Raw genomic sequence first — 17305 nt, forward strand, 5'->3', positions numbered from 1 at the left:
GGCTGAAATCGGCGACGGGTTGCAACCTAAAGGGAACGGTTAATTCCCGTAGGAATTTATACATCAAACGAAAAGCGCATTGAGATGGCAGATAGACCTATTGAAAACAGCCCCGGTTAGAAGGAGCAGGGCTCTGGACCGAGCCGAGCTCCTAAGCTGCTGCGCGAGGTGCCTTTTTTTCGGAGAGAGGAAGATCAGCTAGGAAAAGGTAGAGCGGCAATTTAAAAAAAAATAAATCAACTCTCCTTGGTTAGATGAATAATTAAAACCTCTTTATTTGGACGCAGCCGTTTGGCTGCGGGACCTGTTGTCTGCCCGGGGCCCCGCGGGCTCCCTGCGGCAAAGGGCGCTCGGGGCTCCTCAGGACCCTGCCGGGACCGCTCCGCACCCGGCCCCCGCTGCCCCTGCCCCTGCCCCTTCCCCTCCCGGCACAAACTTCGCCCCGTTTGAAGCCAGGCGGGTGAGGCCAGCAGAGCTCACTCCTGCGCCCAAAACGTGCCTTCCCCCAGGTTTCCCCGGCTGTAAAGAAAAGATACGACCGAGGAATTGGAGCGTTGTTTTTTGTTTGCTTGGTTGTTTGTTTTCAAAAATCATTTATAATTTATAAAGTGACAAAATAACATACTGTTAGCCCAGGAATATTTGAGTCTTTACACATTTGGGTTGAAACAATTTTGGTTTTAAACGAGATCGGCTACAAAGAGCGCATAACCAAGAGAACACGGAGCGCATCTTGAAAATACAAAATACAAACTACGAGTTGAAATCCCGTAAAATGAAAATACGCATGAATAAACCTGTTATAGTTAATAAACGGCTCTGACAATGTTGAAAAGATTACGAAATAATTATCCGGCTTGTTAAAAAGAAAAAAAGAAAAAAGAAAAGAAAACGAAAAACCAAAAAAACGAAAAAAGTGAACGGAGAGGGGTGCCCGAGCACTGGCTCCAGCGGCGCCGCCGCTCTTCCCAGCGCACTCACAGCGGCGCTGCCCTCGCCTGCAGCCGGCACCCCCAAAGTCCCATTTATTTGGGGACGGGGGGGACAAACCCGGGGCCGGTCCCTCCCGGGGCAGGGAGCACTTTGGGGAAGCGGCGGACGCTCGGCGAGCTGCCCGGCCTCCGGCTCCAGCGGCGGGGCAAGGCTCGGCGGGGGTTTGGGGGCGTTTTGGGGGGTTCGGGGGCCTGGCGGCGCCCCCCACCCCATTCCCACCGCCCAGCCTGCCCGGAGCGCAGCGCGGCGGCCCCGCGGGGCTCCCGCAGCGGCGGGTGGGCAGCGGGAGCGAAAGCCGGGCCGAGTGTGACACCTACCTGCCAGCGCCGGCAAGCACCGCGCCCGCGGCCGGCTGCGCACCCGCGGCCAGCCCCGAGCCGAGCCGGGCCGGGCCGGGCCCCCCCAGAACCCCTTGTGCCCCCGTTCCCCCCCCACACAGCCCCTTCCCCGGGCACCGCCGCCGCGCCAGCGAGGGCTTAAATCTGGCAGAAAATCGAACTCATTAGCAAAGTTCACCAGCTGATTGCTTTGCAGAAAACGCGACACTGATTGCGAGTAATTAGGTTAAAAGCCGGGCCCGCGCTCCGAACAAGTGCCTTCGCCTCTGGCCCGCTCCGGGGCCCCGGTACCGGCGCTGCCCCGGCCCCGGTGCGACGAGCGCGGCCCCCGGGGCTCCCCCGGCGCTCCCCCCGGCCCCGGCCCCGGCCCCGCGGCAGGTGCGGAGCGGCCCCGGCGCGTCCACAAGTATCCGCCCGTGGCAAAAAAAGAGGGGTTTTGCTTCTGTTAAAAATCTCTTTTAATTAAATATTTGCGCTTTACAAAGGCGACTGCAGGTTGGGGTTTGTTGGTTTTTGTATCTAAGAAGTATAACCTAGGTCCTTTTTTTTTTTTGCGTTATAGTTTAGCTCACACCCAAGAAAAAAAACAATAGGCATAAAAAAATTAAATTAAACTTGTATATATATTTTTTTAAAACTATGAAACAATTCGGAAAAAGACACAAATGTATATATTTATATTACGAAAACAACATTAATGCCTGTACAGGTGTCTTGATTTCATAATTTACTTCAAAGATACTGTATTATCAATTTAAATACAAAAAAGCTACATTAAATATACAGAATAAGATTTCATACAAATTTTTCTTCTTTGTGTGTGTGAGAGAGAGCATATCACTCGTTGGCTTTTCGCTTGGTTAAGACATTTCGGGGCGGTTTCCCCCCAGCCCTTTCCAATAGACTCTATAAACTTCTGGGGGGGGGGGCACAGGGGGAGGGGGAGCTGCTCTTTTTCTGCTCGCTTTGTTTTGCCTTTCTTTTGATAGTGGAAAAATAACTGCCGAAGCAATTTAGCATTTCTTTCAATAAATTAAAAAAAAAATGAAATAATAATAATAACAGAAGAACCAAACCACAATCCCGGGCCGGGGGGCGGAGGGGGGGGGGGTGAGGAGGAGAAGCCGGTATTAAATGTTGGACATACCTTTCTTCAGTTCGTAAGGTGAGTCTTTGCAAAGGTCTACCTGGGCCTGGCTCCTGCCCAGTTTGCTTTCCTTCGCCAGGCTCTCGGCTCTGTTGAGGACAGTCTGGTTTAATCCATTGAAGGGGGCGCCGGGCGCGGCGGCCCCGCCGGCGGGGTGCCCGTGCAGGGCCCCGAAGGAGCCGTAGTTCGTGTAGCCGGGGTAGAAGGGCGCCGTGTAGTAGAGGGGCCGCGGCAGCACGGCCCCGTTGGGGAACGGGCACTGCGCCCCGGGCGAGCGCGGCCGCGGCGGCGAGGGGCGCGGGGGACCCCCGGCAGCGCCACCGCCGAGGACGGGGGGCCCGGGGGGCGCCGCCTCGCCGCCGGCCTCCTTCGCCTTGTCCGCCGAGGTGGCGATCTCGGCCAGCGACCAGAGCTTGGGCTTGGCGAGGGCCGCCTGCTGCGGCGAGTGGATGACCGAGGGGGCGGCGGGCAGCAGCGGGTGCAGCTCGGCGGCGGCGGGCGGCGGCGGCCCGGTGGTGGCGGCGGAGGGTGGCCGGTACGGAGGGGGCTCCTCGCCGCGCCCCCCCGCCGGGGAAACGCCGGGCGCCTTGGGCAAGGCCGGCAGCCCGTCGAGCCGCTCCTCCGCCGGCTCCTTGCAATCCGAGTCGCTCAGGCCGCCCTCGGCCTCCCGGGGGCTGGGGGGCTCCTGCAGGCGCTCGCAGCCCGGCGCTGCCTTGGGCTCCGCCGCTCCTGGAGGGGAGGGATAGGGGGGACAGGGCAGGGGGGGTCGGGGGCTGCTCGGCGGCTCGCCCCGCGCCCCCCAGCCCGGCCCACGGCGCCCCCCGGCTCCCCCCGGCAGCCCCGAGTGCTCCGCTGCCCTACCTGCGTCCGGCGAGCCGGGGTCCCCCTTCGGGGCGTCCTCGGGCTTGTGCGGCTCGTCCTCGTCGTTCTTCTCCAGGTCGATGTTCTCCTCCTCCTCCTCGTCCTCGCTGCGGTTCCGCGGGGTCCAGGTCATCTTGTTCTCCTTCTTGAGCCTCCGCCGCGCGTTGGCGAACCAGGTGGAGACCTGGGTGAGGGTCATCTTGGTGATGATGGCCAGCATGATCTTCTCGCCCTTGGTGGGGTAGGGGTTCTTGCGGTGCTCGTTGAGCCAGGCCTTGAGGGTGGCCGTGGCGTCCCGCGTGGCGTTCTTGCGGTACGCGGGGTCCCCGTAGGGGTAGGAGCCGAGCGGCGCCGCGTACGGGTGGTAGCCCAGGGAGCCGGCCATGCCCGGCGGGTGCTCGTAGGGCGAGCCCTGCGGAGAGAGGGGACAGCGGCCCGGCGGGGCGAGGCGACGTGAGGCGGCCGCGGGGCGACAATGACACGGCAAGGGCAGCGCCGGGCCCGGCCCGCGGCCCCCGCCTCGCCCCCAGCGCCGGGCCCGGCGCGCCCGCAGCCCCCGGGGGAACGGCGGGGGTCGGGGGGGGGGGGGGGGCGGCCCCGGGAGGCCCCGGCCTCGGGAGGCCGCCTGCGGGAACGCAGAGCCTCTCCCCCGAGCCGGGCGCCGAAAAGCCGGTGGGCAACACGGCCAGGGGACCCTTCCCTTCTTTCCCTTCCCTTCCTTTCCTTTCCTTCTTTCCCTTCCCTTCCTTCCCACCTTCTTTCCCTTCCCTTCCTTTCTCTTCTTTCCCTTCCCTTCTTTTCCCTTCCCTTCGTCGTCCCCCCGGGCTGCCACCGCAGTGGGCAACCTGCCGGGCCCCGGCGGCCGTGCCGGGCCGCGTAGGGCGGCTGCTCCTCCGGGGGCTAGAGGGGGGAAATAAAGGGAAAAGGGCAGAAAGGCAGAGAAAAGAGAGAAAGTAAAAAAAAAAAGAGGAGAAAAAAGGGAAAAGGGAAATAACTCCGTGCAACTCCGCCTAGACGCTAACCAGAGGGGAGAAGCGCAGCGAAAGTCCCCGCTCCTGCTGCTTCGGAGGGACCGCGGGGCTCGGGCTGGGGCTGCCCCGCGCCGGTCCCGCGGAGCCCCCCCGGCAGCGCCGAGCCCGGCCGCCCCCTGCCCTGCCCCGCCGGGCGGCCGGGGATTAGAGCCCGGCCGTAACGAAGCAGCCCAATTAGCGCTGCGAGGGGAAAGTTGCCTGGCTTTACCGCCCGCATTTCTCCCACCGCCGGCCGCTGATGCGTTCGTTCCCTTTCAAACCACAACAAGAAAAACGTTGCGGAATAAAACTGACCCTTTCTTTAAAAAATATATAGATAGATATTTTGTGTTTAAAGGAATGAAACCCGTCCCCGCCCGGCCGCTGCCCGCCCCAGCCCCGTCTCGCCCCGGCCGCGGCGGCTCCGAAAAAAACTAAAAGGGGACCAAAAAAGGGGGCGCCGGGGGCCCGGGGCTGCTCTTACCACGTAGGAGGTGAAGGCGGCGGCGGCGGCGGCGGCCGGGTCGGTGCCGTACTGGAGGTGGGAGTTGTAGCCCGGGGAAGGGGCGGTGAAGGCGGTAGATCCGGCATAAGGGGAAAAAGCGGAGCCCGACGACGATCTGCCGAGTTCATCGGTCCTGGGGCCGGAGATCACGCTGGTGCTGTACGCCGGGCAGGAGTAGAGAGCCAAGGACGCCGACGGCTGGTACAAGTAACCCTGAGGATACGACATGGCCAGGCGCACACATATACCCGGGGGGGAGCCCGGGGCACCGGGGGGCGGCTGCCGGGCTGGGGCCGCTGCGGCCGGGGCTTCGCGGGCGCCTCTCGGCCCTCGCCCGGCGGGCAGCGGCGGCACCTTGCTCCGCGCCGCTCCCGCAGCCTGGCACCGCGTCCTCCTCCTCCGCCCCCTCCTCTGTCTCGTTTTCCCCCTCTCCTCCTCGCTCTCTCTCCCCCTCGCACCGAGAGGGGGGCGGCTTTTTTTTGTCTTTTTGTGGGTTTTTTTTTGGTCTTTTCTTCCTTCCTTCCTTCCCCCCCTTTTTCCTCCTCGCTCTCGCTTTCCGAAGGGTCCTGCCAAGATGCTAAGTTGGAAATCGCAGCTCCTGACGCCTTCTAGCGCGGCCCGCCGAGGCTCCTCCTTCGCGGGGTGTTGTCAGCGCCAGGACTGGCAGGACCCCGCCGGGCTGCCGCGGCCGGGCCCAGCCCGCGGGGGGGCTCCGCGCTCCCCCCGGCCCCCCCCGGCCCTCCCCGCCGAGCCGAGGCTCAAGTGCGCCGGCTCCTGGCCCGCAGGCACCGCCGAGCCGCTCCGGCCCCGGCTCCAACTTCCCGCGTGTGCCGAGTGCCGCGCCGGCACGCAAGCCAGTCGCTATATGAAATAATAAAAAATAGAGAGATTTAATACGATTTATTAGCCGCCCGGTTCCCCCCCCCATCCCCATCCCCACCCCTCTGCTCGCTGCCCCCTGCCCCTCCCTCCAGCGAGCGGCGGGCGGTGTGTTTGGGGGGGGGCGGTGCTTTTTGGGGGCACACAGCACACCCGCGGGGGCGTGCAGCCAGGGAGCGCCGTCGGGGGGCGGCAGGGGGGCTGCGGAACCCCCTCGGGGGCGCAACCGGCGCTGTTTGAAACACGTCGTGGCCGGGGGGACCCGGCAGCGGCCCCGCTGCCCCCGGGACCAGCCCCAAACGCGCCGCGGGCGGCGGCCCCCCGGCGGCGGGGGCTCGGGGGGCGACCCCCGGCGGGCAAGAGGCGCCCGGGCGGGGCGGGCGCGCCCCGAACTACATTTCCCATCGGCCCCTGCCGCCGCCGGCCCCGCCCTCGCCCCTCCCGGCGCCGGGTTGGCCGCTCTCCCGCGGCCGGCGGGCCGTCCTTCCCTCCCATTGGCCGGCCGCGCTGTCCCTCGGCGCGGGGAGGGCAGGGCGGGGGAGCGGCCGGAGTGCGGAAGCGGCGCTGCCAGGAGGCGCTGCGCCCCGGGGCGGCCGCCTCACGGCCCGGCCTCCGGGGGAGCGGCTCCGGGCGCGGCTGCCCCGGCGCTGCGGGGCGCCCTCTGCCGGCCGGGCCGGGCCGGGGGGCGGCGCGGGGCCGCGGGCACGGCCGCGGCGTCCCGGGGGCTGCCTCCAGCGCCGCTGCCGGGCGGTTTGTGCCGGCCCCCGCGGCCCCGTCCCGCTCCCGCACGCCGCGGGGAGCCCCCGGAGGGCTGGGGCTGTGCCCCCGGGACGCGGCTGTGCCCCGCGCGGCGAGCCCCCGCAGCCGCCCTGCCCTGTGCGAGCAGCACGCTGACTGCTGGCCGCGCAGGGCTGATCTGCGTGGAGACTGGCTGCAGCCCGGGATGGCGGAAAAACCAGAAATTCGCCCCGAAACGCGCATCCCCTGCCCGCGAAGGTCTGCCTGTCCGCCTGTCCGTCTGCCTGCCTGCCACGGGCTGGAGGACCCGCGCTGCTTTCCGTGGGCACCGACGGTAGGTGCGTTTCCAGGTGGGGATCGTGCCTCTGTGCCAGCTGGCGGCTGCAGGTCGGTGGTGCGCTTCTCGGCTCTCCCTATATTTTTATCACAATTCCCTGGATGCTAAACTCTTAATGCAATAGAAGAAACGCGGATCGTACGGTAATTTCTTATTGATGGATTTCTTATGATAGGATTTACGTGCTGCCTGCGTGCTTCTGAATTTATTTAAATCAACTCTTGTGCGTTTAAATTCGGCTGCATAAATAAACGATTAAAATTCTCTATTTTCTAGCCTTTAATCCAAAGGGCTTGCCCTGCAGAGCTTTTTTAAATGATCTCTGCTCACTTTAGTACTCAGACTCGAACAGAATTTTAGACATAAGTAGAACTTGGATTTGAGACGACCACACAAAATGCAGTGACCAAAATGTAGCAATATTTGAACTTGTGTATTTAGGCATTTTTCCACACTGGTTTCATTTGCATAATTTCATTTAGGATGCGCAAACATCTGCGGTACGGGGTAAAATAGCTTAATAAAATAGTGCATGAAGATCTAACAGGGATTGCCGGTGAGTATTTTCCTTTTGGAAGGGAAAAAGGTTTGGGGTGGTTGTGAAAATAACAGCAAATAATATATTTGAAAAGTACAGCATTGGTCATGTCTGACTGCGAGTGGTGCAGTTGCAGGTGGATTGTGTTGGATGGAGTTAAACGTAGGTATCTCGACTATGATACACTTAATCTAATTACTTTAATAGCTACTTTCTGTTGAAACTTTAAAATCTACCGATCCTGGCTTTTGCTGCAGTCTTTAAAGATGTAATCGTCTGTGTGTGTGCCTGAGATGTAAAACTTAGTGCGAAGAGAGGCAACAGATTGGTTCCGTCATATGATTTTGTTGGTTTTGGTGGTGCTTTTTTTTTTTTTTCGAGTGTACTTAAAAGATTATGATGGATAATGCTGTCTTGCCAAAGAATGCCGACACAGGTGTTCATCATTATCTTAATTAAGATCCTGAGAAAATGTCATCTTTCGGCATGAATTATGAAGGGAGATGCATTAGGAGATCACTTCAACTCTTTTTTTTTTTTTTTCTTTTCTGCAGGGGTAGATGAGAAGGAGGCTGTTTTCTCAAAACCTTTTTGGTATTTCTTTATCAGAATACCTGACCATAGACACTCACTGCATAATTTGTTTCCCCATTTCAATTTGGGAGTGTATTATCAAGAGATCCATAGGAGATAAATACTCTCTGTTAAAGACTGCTCGTATTAAGAAAATACAAAGACAGATAGCAGGGGAAATTGGCTGCTACGAGGTGTCTTATATAGTGTATTTTAAAGTATTAACAGCTTGCACTAAGAGCAGAACAAAGTAAATACGTATAAATATATATATATATAAATTGTAAAGAAAACAAAAATACTTTCTTCACCTTTACGATACCATAGTAGTAAATCTAATTAGCCTGCAAAGGAGAGTGAGGGGCTTGTGTTTTTCTCTGTTGAATCAATACGTTATTAGCTGGAGAAAACTAAAGCAGTGCACCCGAAATATCAGCAGAAGCATTGGCAGCAAAACGCAGGGGCGCTTTCCTGCAGCCGTTTGCTGGTGCACGCTGCCACTGCCTTCCCCAAGACAAGGTGTTGGGCGTTACGGGGTCACTACGTGCCGTGGAAGTGCCAGCCTCGGGTGAGTCTTAGGGCAGAGCCCCACGAGATGTCTGCAGCTCCCCTGTTGTTCCTGCTGCCTGCGCGTACTTTGCCCGGGCATCGACTTGTTAGTGCTCTGCTTCGGCAGCCTGAGGCGGAGGTGGGCACCTCCGTGGGCACTGCCGGCAACTCTCCCCTGCTGCCTCTAGTGACTGAGCGTTAGGTAGCTTAGGTGCACTCCTGTCCTGTTGTTTTCTTAGCCAGCCTTTGTTCGTAAAATTACTTTTTGCCGGGGACCTGATTATCAGTCTTAGTTCTTTTTCAGGGAAACTATTATACGGTATAAAACCATGCATGAGTGCAGCTGGCAGTCCTTAAATCCAGTCCATAGTTACTGTATTGAACACGTAGCTCCAAAGATCTTGACAGTATCATGGGAGAACCTGAGACTGTATTTTAGTTTCCTTAAAGTTTCCTATAATTAACTTAAATGGTGCGATTCTCTTGAATTTGTGGGCATGATATGGACTAAGTTAAATATGTCTTTAGGGTTTATTTTGCTTGCAGTTCTGAGGACATATGCAGAAAAATAGATTCTCCATATGACAGGGGTGGGGGGAAGAGCTGCTCTCTCATGTCTAAACAAGTTTTTTCACTTAAAGCAAGCCTCATCTCCTGTTAGTTGACTCCTTATTTTAAAAGAGAAGACCCTCAGCAAGCAGGATGGCCGTGGCTCCCTGTGCCGTGTGCCCGTAGCTTTCGATGCGGCAGCAAATTCCCTTCCCACCGCAGTGCTGCAATGTGCTGGGCGCTACCGCAGCTAGAACCTGGCCACGGCGTGGGTGTTAAAGGTGGGTGACTTTTATTAGCAGTGGCATGTTCAGAAGGGTTTGTATTTTATCTGGTTTACTTACACACTTACCCATTCTGGCATGCATATTTGCAGTCCTAATGACTGGTATTTGCGGCAGCTCGGCGTTACCTCTCCGATGAGAAATGTAGTGCCAGGTAGTTTTTCTGGCCTTGCATCCAAGGAATTCTTTTTAACAGTTAGTACTCTCTGATCTTTATTAACAGGAGAGGTTTCTAGTTCCTGTTCATTAATATAGATAATGCAGATGCAAATGATTCTTGAGGCTGCTTTCTGCACGTTAAAGTGAATATACACGTAGAGCCAATTCTTTTCTTCATATAAATCAATTTCAGAAAAGAAAACTAGTCAGGTCTTTCAAGCTGGATCCAGATGATCATAACAGAAATCTCACTATGCTACCTAACTTGTGACCGATCGCACTCCTACCCTCCCCAAAGGGTGCATTTTCCAGCTTTCGTTTCACGAGCGTATCTTTTTCAGTATTTCTCAGTGTTTCTGTCACACATCAGGAATTCAGCATTTACCTCTGAAATAGTCTCTGCTAGCATCTCTGAAACTTCTCGTGCCCTTCACATTTAATTTTGTGTAGAATAATGCCTGGTGTAATATTTATGTCTTCTGTTTTCAATTAAGCTGCGTTAGGTAACTACGCTCTTCTTTCATATCCCATAACAAAGTATCAGTATCCAGATGGCAGTGTGCTGGGATAAAACAGCTACAGTCTTGGCTGCTACTGTAAAGCTAAGAAGTAACATTTTAGCCGCCGTGATAAATAAAACCGAGGTTGTGACTCTTGGCGTATTGGAGTTGCACTAAATAATGCTACAGTGCTGTTTATTACTGGTTTCATTGGATAATATGCAGCTATAAAACCTGCTTGAAGCTTTTATTAAGAATACTCTGTCATTATAAAAAGATGCCTACAACTTCTTTATGATATTAACGGTGTAAGAATTACTTTGTGCTGGCTCCCTGGCTGGTTAGGGAGGGCCGAAGCCTCTCCGAGCGTCAGCATGCTTTAGGTTGCGTGGATCTCTTGGGAAGCAGACAGCTCTGCGGAGACGAGGTTGGAAAAGCTACTTTTAAGGCATTTTTGTTCTGCTTGCTTTTTGCTTTTCCTAAAGTTTATTTTGGTATTTAATTTCTTGCTTCAGCTAAACTTTAGCTGATATTCTCTGTGGTATGAAGTGTGCTCCTCTGACCCTGGGTAGAACTGAAACTGAGGAAATGCAGGTAGTTATCTGAGAGGAGGCTGCAGAAATGCTGGGGAACTTTTATGTTGCCTGAGAAGGTGACGGGGAAGACCTGGTAGTAGGTAAGGGACTAGGAATATTGAGTCCTGGGCTAGCTTCCTCCCTCAGCTTCTGGCACGTCATATGGTGTAGGTTTGTTCCTGTAACCTCCGTGCCTCTGTTTGCCTACCTGGAACCTTTTGCACAGCTTCAAAACACTCAGGTTGCAGTTGTTGTCCGCGCTCCTATGATTTATTAGACTGTTGTGTTTTTAAGCAAAAGAAAGTTATTTATGCTGTTACTGATTCATTAGTTAATTGCCGTTAAATGTCCATATTCCGTAGACCTTTGGTTGCCGCATGCTCTTGTTTGTGGTGCACCTCTTAGAAAACACAGAACTGAACATCATCCAGGGGGATGTGGTGATAACAGTGTCCGTGGGATTTAACAAGCACGCTAGATCAATGGGTGAAGGAACCCTTGTGTTACTCGGTCCTTAATCCTTGATTGTAAGGGAAATCTGTCTCAATTAGTGGCAAATACTATATTCTTATTCCATTTCCCTGTTCACCCTATGTCTGTTTTTTGGCTTGATAGAACGCAGCCAAGAGGAGAGGCGGTGAGGGCCGCGAAGGGGAGGATGAATCCAGCAGTCCATCCCAGCAAGCACACCTGAGTGCAGGAGGAGACCTCATACAAAGCCAGAATGTGTTTTGGCTTGCCACAATTTTTAACCGTATTAAGTTCTATTCAGAGTTAATGGTAAGTGATATGTTTTGTGTACGTTATGATTCATTGAGTAAGGCATTGCAGAAGTGGCACTGTGCTTTGTGATACTGAGTTTGGTCTCTAACAAAAAGCAGAATTCATGTTTCCAGATACATCAGTATTTCTTTTTAGACTGTCATGTGGTGCAGATAGCAAACATTGTAATTAGCTAATGTTTTTCTTTTTTTTTTTTTTTTTTCCCCTCTCCAGATGAGCTCAGTGAGACTGGTGTAATCAGCGCTGAAGAAGGGAAGGACACAGATGGAAGGCAGGGTTTGTCTTTCCGTAACACCCAAACAAGAAGATTTTATAAACTTATTAGGTAGAGTGTTGTTAATAGTGTAATATTATCAGTAATACTGCATGATGTGACTATGATATAAATATGCACTGTGTAATTTTTATTGCTCTTTGATTGTGTGGAGCAGCATTTAATAAATGAGCATATACTAGTGGCCTAAATAAACAGTATGAGTGAGAATTGTAAATTGAGAAGCTGGGTAATCGAAGAAGTACCGTTAGCTTTTTTTTTTTTTTTAAGCCATCATCTTTTCTTTTTTCAGTGTTTTCCATAACCCATAGTTCTTTTGTGACTTGAGAAAGATACAATGAAGAAATACCTTTTCATTCAAGGAATAGTTCTTCTTGACCAGAAAGTCATGTGTATTGTCCTTCACAGTCCTCTTGGCTGCTACGGCAACTTACTGCTTTATCCAGCAGAAAACAGTGCTCATAGTGCCGACCCCTGAAATCTCCATGAACATCTGTAGTGCTGCCGCGTGTGCTGCTCGCTCTTCTCAGGGCTTCCTTTGTCGGGGAACTGTTGTGTAATGTCCACTGCGGTGCAGCCCTCTGTGACCTCTTGCGTCCAAGTACGGAACTGAGTCTTTTTCCATCTTGAACTTGTGGGTTCTCCCTCCTGAGCCCAGTGAGTGTCAAAAATTGCAAAAAAAAAAAAAAAAAAAACATTTGTCAGTGTTGTCTAGGAGATGTGACTGACTTTATTATTATTAATATTTATTAAGTGCCTTACAATGAAGAGAAAGAGTCATTGCCTTCTTTTTTTATGAACAGGATAACTGGCGTGCAGGAAGAATGGATCTCTTCTGTCTTCTGTGATTCCTGACCCACCTAATTGCGTGATTGTCGTGAGCAATAACAACCTGGCTCAGGGGAGCGGCGCTGGGGAAAGATGCTGACGTATTCAGTATGGCACGCTGCTTCTCCGTCCTGGAATGGCTTCATGTGGTAAGCGGGGTCTCACTCCCTGAGAGTCTGTTGGCCAGTGAGGGGATTTAAAAGGGCTGACGAGCTGAGGCTGTCTGTCGATCAGATAGCTTCACTCCAGATTTCATCCAGGGAAAAGAAATAAATGTCCTCCATAGTGAGGTATGGCAACTCATTAGTAGGAGCTGCTCTTTTTTTTACCTTTTTCTTTTCCTCTTTCTTTTTTTTTTGTGATTGTTTCCTCCCACCCCCTGCTTCCTTTCACAATAGAGTGGCCTTTCCCCAGGATAAGTTGATTGACTTCACAGCTGGTATTTGCAGTTTTCTTGCACTTGGTTAGACTCTAAGGCAATAACTGTTTCTTCTTGGCCGAGACTTTGTTTTCCCTTTTTAATAGTTTATTTTGCTGAGAAGATAATTTCTCTAGCTGCTACAAACAACAGTGATTTTGATGTTTATCAATAAAGAATTAGTCTTAGAGATGTGTTTTCCATGTAGAAGATAGACGTAAAACCTACTTGAAAGGAATTACAATGTTGCAGAGGCTTTTATACATACATATATATATATTATATATATATAATCTTTGCAAGCAAAGAGAAAATAATTCCATCTTTTCAATTACATTTTTTTCCTTAGTCCTACAGTTGCAAGATAAATACTCAGAAATATGAGTTGTTAAGGTTAATGTGATTAAAATGAATATGTGATAACGAGCTCTGCACATTAAGGAGTAAGAGCTCAAATTATAGGCTCTGAAGTGAAACACTCGGTGAGCGTTTGGGAATTTTGTTTGTGCAAGGAATGCAGGCTTAGGCCCACAGTTGCAGTTGCACAACAATTGCATCCTGTCTGCTGTTTTTTATCTCAGCTGATCTGCACAGAAGTGTCTCGAGCACTGCGGTGTCAGGGTGAAAATGTAGTCTGGGGTGAGGTAGAGGACGAATGAAGAAATAATTTGAGTCCAAGTATTAGTGTTCCTCTATAAAAATAGATTCATTTTACACAAATGATTCACGTTTACAAAGATCAGTTTATAGCATTTTGACTGCACAGTACTTAATTCTTTATGTATAAATTGATCCTTTATACAAATGTAATTCCATATACAACAGTTAATCTCTTTGAGTGCAAGTTGAAAATATACTCTCAATTAATTTATGTAGGTTATGACTTTTTTTTTTTCACCTGTACTCTGCAGTGGTGTTACCTATGCTAAAGTTGAGTAGGTGTGTGCTTAATGAAAATTAAATGTGAAACGTAATATGTAGAGGACAAAGAAGCATTGAGATCCTTATTGGTCTTAAAAAGACAGAGGGACTTTAGACAATTTTCCTTGCTCAATCTCATGAGAATTTGATGTGTAATTCTGTTAGGAGCAATTTGGAGTGAATGAGACTGAAATATTTTTAGAAACAGCATTAGTGCCAGATATTATTACGTGCGTTTTGTGAAGCCTACTTTTGTTTTAAAACACTTTGCATTTTAAGAAGCTAATTTATAGAGAATCTCCCATTGAGAAAGAAAAGCGTAGTGGACCTTTTGTGGAGAGATGAGCCTAGCTGTTATATCTATGCAATTTGCTAATGTTGCAACCATTTAAATGAGATGTTTGTTTACATAACAGCGATGGCATTTCTCCTCCTCTTCCTTGCGGTTTTGTCCAACTAGATGTTATGAGTGGCAGTTGCAGTGACTGCTAAGTGTTTAAATGATGACACCATTATGTGAAGTGATTTTGAAATGAGAGATTCCAGCCAAGAATTACATCTGCTCTCATCTCCTTCAAATCATACTCTCTGGCTGTGGAGATTATGATTGATTTGTTTGTGACAGATTGCAGGAAACAGTCATTGATTTTTCAATATTTTACCTTAAAATTATTTACAGTTGTAACCAAGGGGAGGTATTTCCATGGGCTGTCAGCCCCTGAAAGACTGGGATAATATTCCCTGCTCCCTGACAAGACAAATTACCCGTAATGAGTGCAGTAGCTGAAGGGTATACTTTTATTTTAAAATATGTCAATAACCCCAGTGACTAAACGAATATTGATTCAGCATAATGAAGCCTGAGTAATGTGAAAATGAGCTCTTCAAGGAGCATGGTAAAGACTTTCTTTTTAGCTTGTAGCAAGAAGCTTTTCATTCTTCACTGTTAGGTAGTGGAAGTGTGCAGTCTTAAAGAAGTCATCCTTAAACAGTAGCAGTATGCAGCATAGTGTAACAAAAGAACTTAGGTGGGGTTTCTGTTGCTGGTGGTGGTTTCTTTATTTTTATTTTTGTTTCCAAGTTCTCTTTCTTCTGTGCAGTTCAGCGGATCAGATGATTAAAGAGAAAAATGCAAGTTATCCAGGGCAGAGATAGAATTACTCTTGGTGTTGTCTTTTGCAATAATATTCTTCAGCTTGCCTAATGGCATTTTTAAAGTGGATTCCGCATACATGAGCATGGAAATGTATCTAAATAAACTGTAGATTTAATTTCATATTATTGACTTCTTGGACATATTGATGTGTGTTCTATATGATCGGTCTAATATTCTTGTCCTTTAACAGCTATTTAGAATAGCTGGTTTATGAGAACCTAGATATACGATATTATAAAACTTAGTTACCATAGTGCACATTTTTCTTACTGGTGCCTTGTAACACCGCGCGTTTCTTACAGAATGAGAATTTTCAAGCAGTAATTCATTTAAATTACAGTAATTTATGCAGTGCCATAGGTGTGGTGTGGAAAAGCATCTAATAGATTAATACAGATGTACTTCAGTTGTTCAGGGTAAGGATTAGATTAAAGACCATGTTGAGGTACAATTTTCTTAACATTAAAAATATCGAACGCTAAAAAAAAATTATCATGTGAAGGGATCAATTTGTCATTTGTATTCAAAGGCACTGCGCAACATTGGGAGAGCTCTGCAAAAGCACTAGGCATAAGTCGCTGTGTAAGCCAGTGACATGCGACAAGATATTTTGTTGGAATGTTTGCGTACAATATGTCAATTATGAAACAATATCATAGCCAGGAGCGTTTAGTGAGCGTGTTTGGGCACAAAGATGACTTTCCTTATTTTTTGAGGACTGACTTCAATTGCATCCGAGTAGCTCGTGAAAATCTTCAGAAGGATGCTTCCTCACACAGGTGATTTTTGCAAATGTCATTCCTCTAGCACAGCTAGAAGGTACTTTCAGAAGGCACTGGAGAACCTGTGGCATTGAGAGTTAAATGGCAACCCTGGAACGTGAGAGATGTTACAGTTTTTTAATTTGTTAATTTGCAGAAGGATGCAATGTACATTTGTTTAGTTTGAGAGGGATTGCGCACAACACCAGGGATTTGCAAAATACTGGTGAAGTGTCAGTGGTGAGGGAGTAATAACCTCTGCTACAGAAACAGCCATCACGAGAATTTGGTGCTCGTGGAGGTTAAGCTTAAACTGGTTAAACAGCTCAATGGTGTTCTACCCATCCCAAATTCTCTGACTGTCTTCTTTGTTTCTGTGCTTTTTTTTTTTTTTTTTTTTTTTTTTTTTTGCCAACAGCAGGAGGTGGGAAGGGAAGGTGGTCTTTTGGTAGTTTTCCCACAGCAGCAAGGAAGAGGGAGGCTGGTCAGGGCTCAGTGCCAGTTCTAATGCAGACCGAAGGGCAAATAAATGTTTGTTTTAACCACATCTGCTTTTCCTGGATAACAGTGTATGAGCTCAGTGTTACCAAGCTGAACAAAAGCTGAACTGCTGGAGGTCCTGCCGAACCAAAGTGGGCTCTGCTTGAAAACCATTGGCTTGTTTCACTTGCAGCGCAGGTAGCTCCTCTTGCTCTGCCACCTTTCCCTGAGACAAAGTTTGCTTATTAAATACCTGCCTGCATGGCAGTCTGGTTCAGGCCTGAGGACGTGCTTGGCACTGAGGCCAAGTGGCACATTCTCGGCCACAGGAAGCTGACAAATGGCTTGGGAGCTCTGCTGGTGATACCAGAGATTTCTGGTGATGGGAACTTGAAATCTCTTACATTTCTCCCTACATCTGCTTTTAGCATTAGAACTGCTACAATTGCTAGTATGCTTTCAGGTGACTAAGGAGGATAAAACAAACAAAATGAATCTTAAATGCTTTTGTGGCATTTGGTATCTATCTCCTAGGAGCAGGACATAAACGCAACTGCAGATCAGTTAGGCGAAAGAAGAGGAGGAATCACTATGAAATAAAGGTTGTGGGCAACAAGGGATTATCTTATTTGTAGCAGAGAAGAAGCTGTTGGTAAATCATACGGGGCTCAATATAGGTTAGGGTTAATATTTAGGGTCATGTGCAGAATGCGGGAGGATATGGAAGTGTAGGTGATGGAAGTCATGCTTACTGGCTAAGCTTCCCCCCCATACTGTTAGTTAGAAATCTAAGAGCTAACAGTCTGTTAAGTGGTCACTACCATCTGGCATTTGCTAATCTAAATGGCATAGCTACTTGAAAGCTGTATTGTGCCTTAAATTGCATGCCTTGAAGTTGCTGTTTCTTTTGGTTTTAATTTATGCACAAAAAATTTATCATCAAAAGCATTTACGTGCATGCAGAATATTAACTTTTTCTAGAAAGACCACATTATGTACTGAAAGTTTTCCCTAATTTAAGTAGTGATAGAATTGCAGAGTGCTTTGTAAGGTGCCTTGGTGTTTATGGTGAACTGTTAGAGGGAGATAACCCTAAAAGTCTGTGAGGAGGACCCAAGGTGCTTTGAGGGTCTAGTCTTACTGCTGCAG

The 17305-nt window shown here is 50.2% G+C and overlaps 2 protein-coding genes across 2 annotated transcripts in view; one reads left to right on the top strand and one right to left on the bottom strand.

The window, feature by feature from the left end:
* LOC308176830 (uncharacterized protein) overlaps positions 1–17041 on the top strand; it is a 472043-nt gene extending 455002 nt beyond the window's left edge. The window contains exons 18-20 of the mRNA XM_080553100.1: positions 11151–11315; positions 11532–11643; positions 12396–17041. The gene's annotated coding sequence lies outside the window, so the exon portion shown is untranslated. The remainder of the gene's footprint in view (positions 1–11150; positions 11316–11531; positions 11644–12395) is intronic.
* IRX5 (iroquois homeobox 5) lies at positions 1766–5498 on the bottom strand. Its single transcript, XM_080553079.1, has 3 exons — positions 4834–5498; positions 3340–3751; positions 1766–3207 (listed from the first exon to the last, which is right to left on the bottom strand). The coding sequence occupies exons 1-3, from the start codon at positions 5080–5082 to the stop codon at positions 2462–2464; spliced, it is 1407 nt and encodes a 468-aa protein (XP_080409205.1). The 5' UTR covers positions 5083–5498; the 3' UTR covers positions 1766–2461.
* Positions 17042–17305: the final 264 nt, after the last annotated feature.

This window comes from Anser brachyrhynchus (assembly GCF_964034855.1).
Source record: "Anser brachyrhynchus genome assembly, chromosome: 12".
In the NCBI taxonomy this organism is placed as follows: domain Eukaryota; kingdom Metazoa; phylum Chordata; class Aves; order Anseriformes; family Anatidae; genus Anser; species Anser brachyrhynchus.